At 35.0% G+C, this 15230-nt stretch overlaps 1 protein-coding gene across 5 annotated transcripts in view; it reads right to left on the bottom strand.

The window, feature by feature from the left end:
* The window catches only part of NFIB (nuclear factor I B), a 443132-nt gene that overhangs the window by 41658 nt on the left and 386244 nt on the right, over positions 1–15230 (bottom strand). For all 5 annotated transcript variants that reach the window (XM_079926360.1, XM_079926364.1, XM_079926363.1 and 2 more), the window contains one exon: positions 2–136. In XM_079926360.1, coding sequence (XP_079782486.1) covers positions 2–136 — 135 coding nt within the window. The remainder of the gene's footprint in view (position 1; positions 137–15230) is intronic.

The following is a 15230-nucleotide window of genomic DNA, read 5'->3' as shown; positions in this document are numbered from 1 at the left end:
CCACTGTGTGCAACTCCAGGTATTCCGGGATGGTGGTGCTGGGGGAAAGTGCTCAATCTTGGGGAGGAATCTTGTGGAGATGTAGAGCTGAACAATGGCTTTTCAGGCTTCTTCATAGTAGTCGGAGAAGACATATCTGCCGAGAAAGAGAGGAAAGCCCAAGCTTTACTTAACTTTCTTAAGCTACAAGGTTCACATCAACCTAGTAAGAGATCTCATTTTCCAACATTTTATGATTTTTGTACTTTTTGCTCTTTTACAAAATACAAAATGAGGGTCAAAGACCCAGCTACGTTGGAGCTTTGAAATATCTGTCAGAAACAATCTCCACTGAAGCTAACCCAAGGCTTCATTAACAGTACCATCGGAATTATTCTGACCACTAAATAAACTTTGAACTTCTGAACAACTAAGCATCAACGTTTCCCTCGGTCCCTTGGTTCACATCAAGGTCTTTTTTAACCTCAGCATTTCATTCTTAAATGTATACAATTCAGGGGTTTGTCTTTTGACCGACCTAAAAAATAGAGAAAACCTGGTGCAAATGTGAAAAACAAGCCTTGAGTATGCTGGTAAGTATAATCTATCACTGATTTAACATCTTTTATGGAAAACTCATTACTTGTTTGGCAAAAAAGACATTCCTTAATATGTTCATTCTGCAAATATTTATTGGGTTCCTCTATTTGCCAGGTAAAGGGAGGATGTTACAAAAAATAAAAAAGTAATTGCTGCTGTAGGGATATTCACGGTCAGCGAAGAGAAAAATGGTAAGAAGAAAATGGTTGTCAACAGTTGAGAAGGAGAAAGTGTGTTGAGAGCAGAGGTGCTGTGGTGTTTGCTGCTACTTCTCCAGCCTCACTGCACAGGGGCAGTGATCACCTCAGCTTCCCCAGGTTAAGGATGGTACCCCCAGTGACACCATGTTTAAAACATGAAAAAAATAAAAAATAAAAAATAAAAAAATAAATAAAACATGGATGGGGGTGACATTCCCAGAAGGAGGAAATGTTCCAAAGGAGGGGGGCATAGAATATGTAAGTACTACACATAGTCTGTGGAGTGGTGAAGTACAAAGATGAGAGAGGGAGTGAACAGCTGGCAGGACCCACACAATGAGGGGTCTCAGATTTCATGTATAAGTGTCTGAATGCTTACCCTGATAAGAAAACACTATTGATGGGCAAAATAGGATCATATTTGCTGTGTAGAGCAATCCCTCCAGAAACTACATGGAGGATGAATTAGCTGAAATAAAGACAGTAATCCTGGATACTACTTAAGAAGATAGATTAATTACTACATTCATTCCATAGATATTTACTGAAGGTCTAGTGTAGCCAGACTCTGCGCCAGATACTGGGGACACAACTGTGACCTAGATTTGGCTTCAGGCCCTATAAAACCTGAAATCTAGACGGGATACAGACAAGTTAAAAAGGAATTATAAAAAGAGCTGTGACAGGAGAAGTATTCAGGGCTTCATTCACTCATTCATCCCACAAATATTTAATACTGCCAAAAGACAGATATGAGACTTGAAATAAGAGTAGAGATAGAGCTAATGCAATAATAGATATTTCAACAGAATTAACCCAATTCCATAAATAACTAATTTAGAAAGTCATCATCTTGGGTGACCACGAGACTGTACCATACAGCTAGTTGGAATACGGAATTCAGGAGGGAACTCCAGTTGGTAAGGAGAGATGTGCCCTTTTTCCAACACCTAGAGTAATGCTGATTTTTACAGAGGTTTATAAATGTATAGTAAAATGTTCCAAAAATCACATGAGCCATGAAGTTTAGATTTCTATTATCAGAAACTTTAAATATATACGCAGGTAGACAGAATAATAATGGATTCTTCTCCAGTACTCATCACTCAGCTTCTTCAATTATTCAGTTATTTCATCTTTACCCCATCTATACTCCCTCCCCCTGCATTACTTTGAAGCAAATCCCAGGCATCATATAATTTCACCTATAAATATTTCAGTTTAAGAAATATTTTCATATTTCTCCTCATAAAAGGAGAAAATTTTATTAAAAGAAAAAAAACCCAAGACTTTATCACACATAAAATATATATATACAATTTGCATTTTTAATTAAGAACTTTTTTTTGACATGAGAAAAAAAACTTCATGGTGCTATTAAGATAAGAAACTAGTTATCACTGTTTTACCATTTAAAAAATTACCTAAGCTCTGGTAAAGGCATCCAATAAAATTAAATATGTTTTCAGCACACTGGCATGTAAAGAATACATATGCTACTGTAACTACAGTAGACATCACAGTCTACAAAAAAATGACAGGCGTACTTGTAGCTGTAAGCTACAATTTGTGACTAACTGGCTGTCACTAACCTATCAGAACTTTGATGAGTGTACCATTTCCTTACATCTTTCTCAAAAAGAAAAAAAAAAAAAGGAAAGAAATGTTTACTAACAGAACCACAGCAACTAATGCTGCTACATAAAAAAAAAAAGAAACTTTTTCAACCATTTAAAAAATAGACAAAGGAAGTTCATTTCAGCTAAGTTACCTTAAAAATGCCAAAAATAATATTTGACTCCACTTAAGAGCTATGTGATTTTAAAAGGTAATACACAGGGCCTTCCATGGTGGTGCAGTGGTTAAGAAATCCACCTGCCAATGCAGGGCACACGGGTTCGAGCACCGGTGCGGGAAAATCCCACATGCAGCGGAGCAACTAATCCACTGAGCCACAACTACTGAAGCCCGTGCGCCTAGAGCCCATAGCAACAAGAGAAGCCACCGCCATGAGAAGCCCACACGACACAACTAGAGGAAGCCCATGTGCAGCAACAAATTAAATAAATAAATAAATTTTTTTTAAAAAAAGGTAATACACAAATATAGGTTTTGGCCTGCTGCAAGTTAATCACAGACATATAGATTGTCAGAGGTGGAAAGAACCTCTATAACGTCCCTCACTTTATAGATGATGTAATAAGTTTCCATTCCAAATTTTTAATTTAAAATTAACTCTTAGAAAAAGAAACTGGTAAGTTTCTATTGACACTCTTATGCTTTACTTGTGCTTCAATATAAATTTTGAATTAAATTAACGTGGGTAAACGAGTTCCTAAAGACTCCACAGTATAAGTAATAAAGCATATACTATACATCATTTAAAAACAATTAAATATGACCAGAGTTTGGGAAGCAGAATGAGTGTCATTCTAGTTATGTCATTTCTGGAGAAGATCAACCAAGGCTATTGCAACTACTACAACTATTTCAGAATTTTCATTAAACCCAGGCGAATTCACATGAGCCTCTTTTCATAAAGGGCATATAAATCAGGGGTGTTTGTACAGAGAAATTCAACAATATAGATGATTATGTAATTTTTGAGAAACGAAGCCTTTGCATTTTCTTAGTCAAAATGATACACTTGGCTTTACTGGGTAATTATTACAGGTCCATTTATTTTCTAGTTCTCTTTAGGCATACACTGAATAATAATGGTACCTTCACGTTCAAAACACACAGGGGAATTATAGAGGCCAACACTGCAGAAACAAAATAAAATTCACTCTTCAAATTGTAAAAGGCACCATAAACTGCCTTCTTTTTAAACAACAAAATTAGCTTAAAGTAAGTAAAAATAAGAATGGGAAGGTCCACTGTCCATAGTGAAACAGTTTTTTTAAGAAACAGATAAAGAATGGCAGTATTAAAAAGTAGGCTTAACTGCCTTTGTTTTCCCACTAAATGAAATTAACCTTGGGCTCATTAATCAATAAAAATATACTGCTATACAGCCTGTACAAGGCACTAAGTACTTAAGGTGACACAAAATGAGCCCCCTACCCCCTCACAAAGAAAACAAAAAAAACTCTCTGGCTTGAAGAGAGAATAAAAGTAAAAGGTCAATTATCTGGGAGAAATAAGGGTAGAGTTTCTAGCTATTGCATTTTAAGCATGAATCAAGCTCGCATTGTTTTTATTTTAATTTTATTTTGAATGTCTGAAGTCCAATAGACCTCATGCCAAACTGAAAAATGATATCGTTGCTATTTTTAATGCTCTAGTATGCTACAGAAAAAACATGTTTGAGGAGTGGATAGATGGAAAGATGTTTTTACGTGACCTTTCTGTGGAGAAAAACAAATGTCATGCTTTTCACAATCTAATGTCCTTCAAGCAGGAAGAATCATACATAAAAAGATTACGTTGAAAATAAGTTGAATAATAATAAAGCTGAATAATATATAAATATACAATAAGTTGAATAATAATACATACTATCAATGCATAAGTTGAGGAATACAGGAAATAAAGAAGTTGCAGAGAGAAGCCAGATGATAAGAAAAGGATTAGCTGGTGTTTTTACTGGTGGGAAGGAGGCAGGAGCTGCTGGTGGTGGAGGAGAGGGAAGCAGAGGACAGTGAAGGCTTGAAATCAGGCAAAGAAATTTAAATGTGATTTGGAAAGCAGCACTATATAAATGAATTGACTCCCAAAGGGAAAACTTTCCAAAAGCTCTATTTTTTTCCATTCCCCAACTCGGCCCATTTGATTAAATGGTTACATCAAGAATTTCCTGTCTCTTCTCTTTCTTAAACATTCCTCGTCGTGGTTCATCATAAAAACAGTAGTTGGAATCATCTCCTTCAGATGATACCTCCTTCATCCTAACATCTAGCATGGTACCACATTTTTACTTTAATCTTTCCTTATCATTCTGTTTTATTTAAACTTTAAGCTAATTTGTTTATGGCCTCCTGGAGGAGAAGGGGGGCCCGAAGGGATGTGCTTCTAACTCTGTGCCTTTCCTAGCATAGGACGGTCTCTTGGGCTAGAAAATTGTTTTTCTGCCCTCTTATTCCATTTATAGAACAATATTTTATCCACTGAACCAACTTGACTTACTTTCTCTTTAAGTAATCCCTCTTAAAGAATTTTGGCGGTCTAGATTTCCTTAATGATCCTATGATTGTGTCTTATATTATTTGATTTTTTTTCATTATTATTTTGTACTTGTTATATCCGTAGCATGTCTATACGTATGCTTAAAAAGTTGACTAATGGCTTACCTCCTACAGAAGATGATTTCATCAAGGGCACAAAAAAAAATGTGGAGGACAAGATCATGCTACTCAGGAAAAGAATTTTTTAAAATCTAGGATTAAAAGAAGGTAGAAGAAGTGGAGCAGACACTGCGTCTAGGCAGTTTATTTTAGAATCTCTTGCATGTGAAAGAAGCTATCTGGGGGAATGATAACCAGTAGCGTAGGATGAGTGAAATAACCACAGTCAGTCTATCTTAAAATGTATGATGCATGAATAGATACCACCAGATGAGAAGGAACTGAATGTAAAGCAAAGAGAGAATACAAAATCAGTCACGGAGCTTCTAATAAGTGTGAGAAACTAAGGAAAGGCATCAAGTTCAAGATGTTAAACAAGACAACCTGCTCCGTGTCCTGGTGATGCTTACGGTTCAGCAGAGAGGACAGACATTAAATACAAAAATTCATTAAATAACTGCAAGTGTGATAATACTGGATTATAGAAAGGATTCTTCTTAATGGCCAAAAATTAGAGACGCTGTCTTTTTAAAGGAGATTCACATTGATGGTGCTCGTCTTCAGTGTCTACACCCATGTTTAGATTTATAATTGGACAATTAGCTATGGCTTTAGAAACCAATTGCGTAGTTAAATACATAATAGAAAACTACCATGTAAGAAAAAGTTCATGTAGGTTACTTATATAAGTCAGTTCCTTTAGACTTACGCATGCCTTTAAATAAGTATTTTGCAAAAGCAAGTTATCACATAATTTTTACTAGCCATACTCTTAAGTTTTTTTGGCACTCTGACATACATACATCCTAAGCCCTGATGTGTCATTCATTCCACCGCAACACTTCAAAGAGATAAAGGCTTAAGCAAATAAAGAGTTAGATCAACTCATCTCCCAACAACGTAATTTCATCCACAAAGGAAGAGCATTGCTGTGAAACACAGCGTATGTACTCGACTAGGCGGCAGCTTGCACAAATGGCGCTCCAGATGTATATCTGTTCAAGTCAGCCCAAGGCAACAATTTTGATCAATTCTAATGTGATAAAAGGCTGCAGGGAAAGTGTGCAGAAACGTGTTTACGTCAGCCCTTAATTAAACTGTTGTTCACTTCCAAAGAACCTTAGGAAACACTAATGAGACATGAGTTTTGGCAATTTCTTCATCAAAGCAAAGACCCCTTCCTCAGTCTGTAGCAACCTGTCATCCAAGTCGCTCCCGGGATAAATGTCACATGACACTCCAATCAGTTAGCCACCTGTTAGTAGAACTTCACTGAAGTCAACTAGTGATCTAGGGCAAGCTCCAACAGCTACCTCAACACCTGCCTGTCTGGGGCACCTGCTCCTTTTTCACATATAGGAGAGCAATATGTTAGCTTTTCCAATATGCTTCAGTGGATTAAGGTTACAAATCGAATGTCTATCGCCTACGTAGAAAACACATCATTTTCTTTAAAAAAAAAAAATTCCTTTTCTTCTTCCCTACATGACACTTACAGTTTACAACTATTTGAAATCAATTATGTAAGAGCACACAAGAATTCTTGAATTTCTATGAAGCTGTTCTTTTCAGCATAGCATAACACTAACAAAATATATTAACTGTGCCATTCCTATGATTTAGAAAAACATATTTCTATCTAGTTAACAAAGAAGCAAATTGCCTCAAAATCTTTTAAAATTCCAATATTTTTACATCTTCCTAAGTTGTCTTTCTTATTTACATGTCATACTTGTAAACAAGTCTAAAAGAACCCTCTTGATACAAATCACCACTTGCCGACTTCTCTTATTTTCCAGTATTTAATGTTAAGGTATATTTTATTACGAGGTGCTTATAAAGCTATAATCATTGTTAAAAATGTCTTCCTTATTTTTTACATTATCAAACTGCTGAGCAGATGTTACAGGATTCTTTTTTTGCAGAAAAAACTCAAGGTGCAATGAAACTTTGGTATGAGCATGATACAGATCAAAGAAGAAAAGTGCATATGTGGGAACATTTAGCTTAGGGAGTCCAGTGACTAGGATTTGACAAGATTTTATTATATTGACAAGTCTTACTAACTTAATACCCCTCACAGTTTTCCAAGTTTCTTTATTTTTTACAGGTTTTAGGCTTCTCTAGATGTTAAAGAGCTTTATAGATTTATAAAAACTCTGGATATAGAAAAGCTCTTCAGAGACCAAACTCATTGGAAGAAGGCAAAGGTGGTTAACACGCCCGTTACTCCCTTGAAACTCTGTCAAGCAACACAAAACAGACTGACAAGTGAACGTTAGCTAAACTGGGGAATTTCTGCTTTCCATTAAAATGTTGGGGTGAAAGCTGGATGACAACATGAAAAAGGAATGACCCATCTGTATAAAATAATAATGCTCTTTATAATACATGAGATAATAAATGAGAGGCTACGAAAGCTGGTGTGTGGGATGAGTTCAGGAGCTGGAAATCTGATACTTGTACTTCAGGCCATAAATCCGGAGTCAGTCCTGAGACAGGGAAACAGCTTGGGCCCTGTGCCTGGAGGACAAGGAGAAGGCAGGGAGGATGACTCTGCCGACTGAGCACTGAAAGAGACCCAGGCTTCCCCTCCTCTGCTTTTGCCTGGCAGTAAATTGTGTGCAGGAGAGGAAAATTTAGAGGAGACGCTATTTATAACTGTATAAGTGTTATGAAAAATACTGCAATTACCAAGTGCAGAAGATCCCGGCCCAGAGCTTTGATGGATTTATTTCTATTGTTTCCCTGTGGAGAACCATACTGATCCTTACTTTCCTAAGTTTTACCTGTAGATAAAGGACCCATGTGGGGATACAGCCACTGTGGAGAACAGTATGGAGGTTCCTTAAAAAACTACAAATAGAACTACCATATGACCCAGCAATCCCACTACTGGGCATATACCCTGAGAAAACCATAATTGAAAAAGAGTCATGGACCACAATGTTCATTGCAGCTCTATTTACAATAGCCAGGACATGGACGTAACCTAAGTGTCCATCGCCAGATGAATGGATAAAGAAGATGTGGCACATATATACAATGGAATACTACTCAGCCATAAAAAGAAATGAAATTGGGTCATTTGTAGTGAGGTGGAGGGACCTAGAGACTGTCATACAGAGTGAATTAAGTCAGAAAGAGAAAAACAAATACCGTATGCTAACACATATATATGGTATCTGAAAAAAAAAATGGTTCTGAAGAACCTAGGGGCAGGACAGGAATAAAGATGCAGACAAAGAGAATGGACTCGAGGACACGGGGACGGGGAAGGGTAAGCTGGGACGAAGTGAGAGAGTAGCATGGACATATACACTACCAAATGTAAAATAGATAGCTAGTGGGAAGCAGCTACATAACACAGATAGATCAGCTTGGTGCTTTGTGACCACCTAGAAGGGTGGGATAGGGAGGGTGGGAGGGAGATGCAAGAGGGAGGATATATGGGGATATATGTATATGTATAGCTGATTCACTTTGTTATAAAGCAGAAACTAACACTCCATTGTAAAGCAATTATACTCCAATAAAGATGTTAAAAAAAAAAAAAAAGGAACCTATGTGGGGAAGTGCCCCGAGGGAGTGAGTCTGTAGGACAAGAAAGGAGAGAGACCAAGTAGGTGTCTTTACTTGAAAGCTTTGCATATTCCCTGAGGTACCCTCTGCATTTCCCCATTTCCTTCACAATAAAATGGGGCTCTCTCAGCTCCTGGCAAGAAAAGATGTACTGTGATGCCCAATGGTTTAAGTGAAATATAAATGACAGAAAAGAGGTGCATGGGTAGAGTCACAAGGCCATAGATTCACTGTTCTTTAAATATATTTCAGAGGACATGCTTCAAAATTGCTTATAGAGCCATGTGCTGTGTCTAAGTAGTATGGATATGATGGTGGAGTTAAACAAACCACTCAGGCACTGCTAGTGAGAAGATAAATTGATAAGACCTTTCCAGATTTTGTGCCAATATTTATCAAAAGCCTTAGAAATGGACATAATATTTAACTCAGGAAATCTACAGTAGGAATGTATTTATTCCTTTAACAAAATTTCATTGAGCATCTATGTATTTGGTGACTTAGTGCCGGGGACAATGAATAGAACTAGACAGGAACAAAATGATCAGATTTAAGTACAAAGATTTGTATGCAACGATGTTCACTGTATCTTTATTAACTATACAAAAACTTGGAAACTATCTAAACATCCACAAGTAAAGCAGACCTTCAAAACTGTATAGTATAGCCAAAGGGTGGCATACTATGCAGCATTACAAAGTGGAAATTGAATGACATTGTAACATGCTATTATATTATAAATAAAAGACCAAAAAAAAAACAAACAGAAAAGAATTTACAAAATAGCATATATTGTATAAGCCCAATTTAGGGCAAAAATTTTACTTGACATAGAATACATAGAATATGCATAGAAAAAAATATATAGAAAATAGACTGGCATATAATATATCCAAATATTAACGTGAGTTATCTCCATGTGATAGAATTACAGGTGACTTTAATTTTCTTATTTATATTTGACCATTTGTTTTTCAAATCCCCCACAAATAATTTTTACTTTTATAATAAAAAATGGTAAAATATATATTTGGAGAAAAAAATACTGCCTGTAGGTCCATAGACTATTATAAATAGTTCCCAGTGATGGGTGGACAACACAGGATCTTGATACTGTGCCAGACATTACGCTTTAAGAAGGAAATGCCTCACTGGTCTTAGATACTGGATGCTACAAAAATGTAAAATGAAACGCTTTAATGTAACGTTTGCAATTTAGTTGGCTAAAGGCAAAACAATATTTTTGAGGATACAATTGAAAAGAAATATCTGAATATCTGTTTCTAAGGACTCTTCTAGATGTAAAATTTTATGATTCTGTGGCAAATGTGAATAAGTCCTTCCTACACGCTCCAAGTTAACAAAAAGCTCTGAATGGTATGACAAGACATATGGACTTAATCCCACTACAGTAGTTTGATGATGATGCCAGATGATTCAAAAAATAATTAGCTGCCATGTTAAGAAAGTATCTCCATATATATATATGTATCACACTCTAAAATAACTTCAGAAAATCGGCAAGCTACATTAAGAAGAGATAAGATATCATCTTCAATTAGATTTCTCAATCTTTTTTTCTTTTAAGGAAATCAGTTCTTTTTCAAAGGAAAAAACAGAAAATATGGTAGTCTTCGTGTTAAATATACGAAAATTCTTACTTTAATCTTTGAGTTATTTAATCTTAACTGCACAAGCATATTACTACATCCTTGAGCAATTTAAAACCTTTTGTGATAATTTAAGTCTCTCCATATAGTATATTCCAACCCAAGCCTGTAAGTAGCATGTTTCTGCAAGTCTCTGTTTATCACAGCTCTATTTAAAAAAAAAAGTCTCCAGGCTACACCAACACCCAATACCAAGTTAAAGCTCAAACCCCTTTGAAGTTCAAGAACACCTTCCTGAGACATTAAAAAAAAAAAAAAAGCCTTGAATAATGAAGAACAATGCTAAAAGAGTGAATACTGAATAAATGAAAACTTATTTTTAAAAAACACTTCAAAATACTTTTGTCCATTAAGCAATTTCATTTCAACAGACAGACGATGATAAAGTATCTTGAGTAATGTCAGAAAATCTAATTTGAAAGGAGGAAAAGCACCAAACAATTATGCAAGATGTGGAGTATATTTTAGATGCTTATTAAATATTGGCATAGGTAAATAGCTGCTATTCGCCATGCCTCTGGGGAGAACCTCTTGGCTATAGAGGCTTATTAGTGTTAAGCATCTGAGAGCCATGGACTATAAAATAAAATCAATACCGTAACCTTAACTGTAAAAGTCAGAAAGATACTGGAAGAGTTCTAATTTAACAAGATTACAGATGACTTTTTAGAGAACATTTGGGGAAAAGCCATGCATTTAGCAACATTTATGCTACAAGACATCTCAAGGTTTAGGTTGTTACTAATGCCGTTATTATACATGCTGGTAATGGTTAGGGTTGATTTTACTGATGTGTTACTTTAGTGGATTTCCAGGAAAGTCCTGGAAATGATCTGGAACTTATTTCAAATAAAATCATTAAACTTAGGTAGTAAACTAATTGCTTAGGAACAATTATGATTTGATGTGGTTTAGTGTAGCAGACAAAAAAAATCATGAAAAAATTTTAAGGTCGTCACTTTGGCAGCTCAATGCAAATATGATTACTCTGCACAATATTCCGTTTCTTTTAATGGAAAAGTAGTCAAAACTGGTATAAGTTGTAGTTTTTAAGTTCAGTCTAAATCTATATTTCTCCTTTAACAAATGTAAATGAAGAAAAAAAGAACATCCTGTCAATGAAATTACTATGATGGCATATTTATTATCTTAATGGTTTTAGAAATCACGTGAAATTGATCAGTAACAAAACCTCTATTTGGTAATGGACCAATTACATTTGTGAGATAATGTCAATGAAACAGAATATTGTCACAGGATAATGGTCTCCTATTGCTATATCCCTAGTCATTTAGAGAAAATATAAATGTTGCCGTCTGGCTGAGTCATTTATTTTCAAAGTAGGAGACACAGATCCCATAACAATGTTCTGTTATAATAACTCAATCTCTCTCAATCATTTGTTGTACCAGAATGGTGCAGGACAGGGCTTGTATTTGTAAGAACTGCACATTCCTCAGGTATAAGGCAAAACATATGATGCCCCCGAGCACCCAAACAGCCAATTATCAAGTTATTCAACAAGAGCATTTAAAATAAACATCTAAAAAATAATTCAGGAAATGGAAAATGTTCAGAGTCTTCAAAAAGATTCATGTTAATGAAAGCTCAAAGACTCAAGTATTAAAGATCTATAAATACTCTGACTTCAATTAATTTAAAATCCAGAACATTAGAACACAAAGGAACCTTACTATCCAACTTTATCTCACAGATGAGAAAACTCAGTTTACTGACATTAAGTGCTCTAAGGCCATACCACTATTTATATTGATAGTTTCCTGATCACCATTATAGTGCTCTAGGCATATGGCAAAAAATTAGAAGAGAAAAGAAAAAAATATATACAGCAATAAATATATAATTTTTATATTTTGACACACATAGCTCAATTTAAACTGAATGTATATCACACACCTCAACTAAAGACATTCTAGACTTTAGGATTATTTATTAACATCTTATTATTAAAAGGAAAAGAGATTCTTAACCTGAGTCCATCCCAAGAACTGCACTCATGAATTCCTGGAGTCTGTGAACCCTTCTGCTATTATATGTATTTATTTGTAGTAAAGTTTCATATGTGTTAGGAAAAAAAAAACTGTCATAGAGGTTTTGTAACTAGTTTGCAAAACCACGAACATAGCATGACAATGACTTCTTTGGAAGGCAGTATATACAGTAATAATGAGCGTGGATTCTGGAGTGGAAGAGACAAGGGCTCCCATTCTATCAATGCTAGTTATCTGTGTATCTATGTCAAATTTCTTAACCACTGTAGTGATGAGCTTAATGAGCTGTAAAACGTTTGTTTTTAAATAGGATTGAAAAGAAAAATATATGTAAAGTCTTAGCTCAATCCTGGAAGGGAGTAAGTGCTCAATAGATGGTAGCCACAAATGGAAGGAGGGTCTGGTTTTCCTCAATTTGAATGTATTTGTTGAACGAAAAGATTTAAATTTATGTGGTTTATTCAACAAATAAATTATATACAAAAGTGAGTAAATATAAAAATAGTTAATAGAACTATTATAGGTTAAAGACAAGTTGAAAATACAAATATGGTATTGGATCTGTTTGGGACCTTCATTTAAACAAAACAACCTATACGATATTCTGGGGAATTTGCACATGGGTTATACAGTATATATTAAGGAATTATTGTTATATTTGTTAAATTAATAATGGTATTGAGTTGTATTAAAAATGATAATCATTGTCTATTAGAAACTTAAGTATTTATAAGTAAAATGACACATTATCTGGGATTTACTTTAAAATACTTAAAAAACTGGAAGATACTGAATAAAACAAGATGGGCAAAATATTGATAACAGTTAAAGCTAAAAAATGGTACATGGAAGTTCACTTTATGATTCTTTCTATTTTTGACTTTCTCTATAACAAAAAGCTTTTTAAAACTTTAAATATCGTGCTTAAACATTCCATCCAAACCAGCTCTTCTCCACATTTATCCATCAAAAGCACTCATGTCTCCCTTTTTTTTAGTTCAAAAACTTAATCATGGCACAAATATTAAGAGGTTGATTTTTTAAAAAAGAAGATACACAATTTTACCATCTTAAAATTTTGTTTTGACAATTCTTCCAGACCTGAAAACTCATAAATTCACCTCTACACTTATTCTAGTTCTACAAGGTCTAACAGAATCTTCCATGAAGCTCCCTAGAACTGTCCGCCTGCCAAGACTTGTTAAGCAGTGTTCAAATTCTCCTAGTCCATTTCTCCCTATGTAGGTAAGTTTATATATTGCTTCCCCTAGGTGGGTTGCAGGATAACAGAAAAATACAAAAATATATGTATCAGGCTTTGAAAAAGAAGACCTAGGCTCTGCTCTTAATTATCTGGACGCTATGGATGAGACAGCCTCTCTGATACTTAGATTGCTTATCTGTCAGATAAGGAGCTTGAACTATGTCTCCCCTAAGGCTTCTAATAATCTGTGTTCTATCCCTGAAAAATCAACTTCTTATTGTATATGATATTGGTGGTATAATAACTCGAAAGAAACTGGCTTTCCAAATTACTTCAAAATAAACTTAAATAGGAAATTAATGTGTAAATGGATTTGAAATAAAACCTTTTTCCACTCTAAGAAACTTTTCATTGTACACTATGATAACGAAGCACACTGTCTCCCATGGATTTTCCACTTTCCTAATTTAGACTGTGTTCTACCCATCTAGAGAGCCAGTGTCACACAGCAAGTTGTTATTTTTTTCAAACTAATTATCCACGATGGTTTTTCTACAAAATGCTGTATTTTCAAATCATTAAGCCTCCAGAGGACAGAAATGTGAGTATCACTTTCCCCTAGTAAGTAGCATTGTCCCTTCTAGCCATGTACACAGGTTGCGTCCCATCCAAAATGCTCTTCCTGATTAGAACACATGAAAAGAGCACAAACATCTGTTAATTAGTAGGCAAGGTAAGGAATTCTGATGAAAGCCTTCACCAACAACGTACTGTCTTCCTTTCTGTTTGAAAGATGTTCATAATGTGATTTTTCAACTACAGCAGTGTAGCCGAAGAGAACGAAATACACTACGATGAAGGCATCCCCAGAGTTTGCCTCCGATAACATAATATATGGAGAGTCATTGCAAGTTCTGTAAGAACTGTAAGTTCTTGATTTTTGATATATTTTTTAATAATAAGCTAAACAAAAAAACTTAATTGTACTTAAACATTAAATTCAAGCCATCTCTTCACATGTATCCATCAAAAGCGCTTGTATCTTTGATTCTGTCTGGTTCAAAATTTGATATTTGAACATTTGATATTTAATCCTTGTGATACAAACTCTAGGAATGTAAGGAACTGCTGGTGTTCTATCTGGTCCCCAAAGGGAACTTAAACATTCTTCCAGGAGATTACCAAGCTGTTTTCTTGCCATTTTCTAGGACTTCATTTAATGTCAGTAGTTACTCAACTATTTGTGAAAGCTGCTCATTCACCCAACTTCTACAGCTAGAAAAACCTTGAGAGTTTATCATTTGTCAGACTGTAGTTTGGGACAGAGCACTGCTTTCCAAAGTCTGAAAGTAGGATTAAATCTCCCTATAGATTCTTAGATGGGGGAAAAAAGGTTCTGAAGTCGCAAACTTAATACATATTCAGTCAATATCCACTCATGGATATTCACATTCACAGCACACAGTAGTATATTAAATATTCTACAAACTCACTTATGAATAAAAAAGTTTAAATTTTTGTTTAAATAAAAATTTCCAAACTTGGTTGAATGCTCTTGTATCTAGCATTTTTTAACTTACGAAAGGCTGGTCTCTGAGTCCGGTTCTATCAGTGTCACCACACTCTACTGACTGTTATTTATTTCCTATACTTGATTAAATGCATGATACTAAGCTGGCATTATTACTCTTTAGCCC

The sequence above is a fragment of the Stenella coeruleoalba genome (genome assembly GCF_951394435.1).
Source record: "Stenella coeruleoalba genome assembly, chromosome: 7".
NCBI classification, from domain to species: domain Eukaryota; kingdom Metazoa; phylum Chordata; class Mammalia; order Artiodactyla; family Delphinidae; genus Stenella; species Stenella coeruleoalba.
Note: the sequence above shows the minus strand (reverse complement) of the source record. Positions and strands in the feature narration are given on the sequence as shown.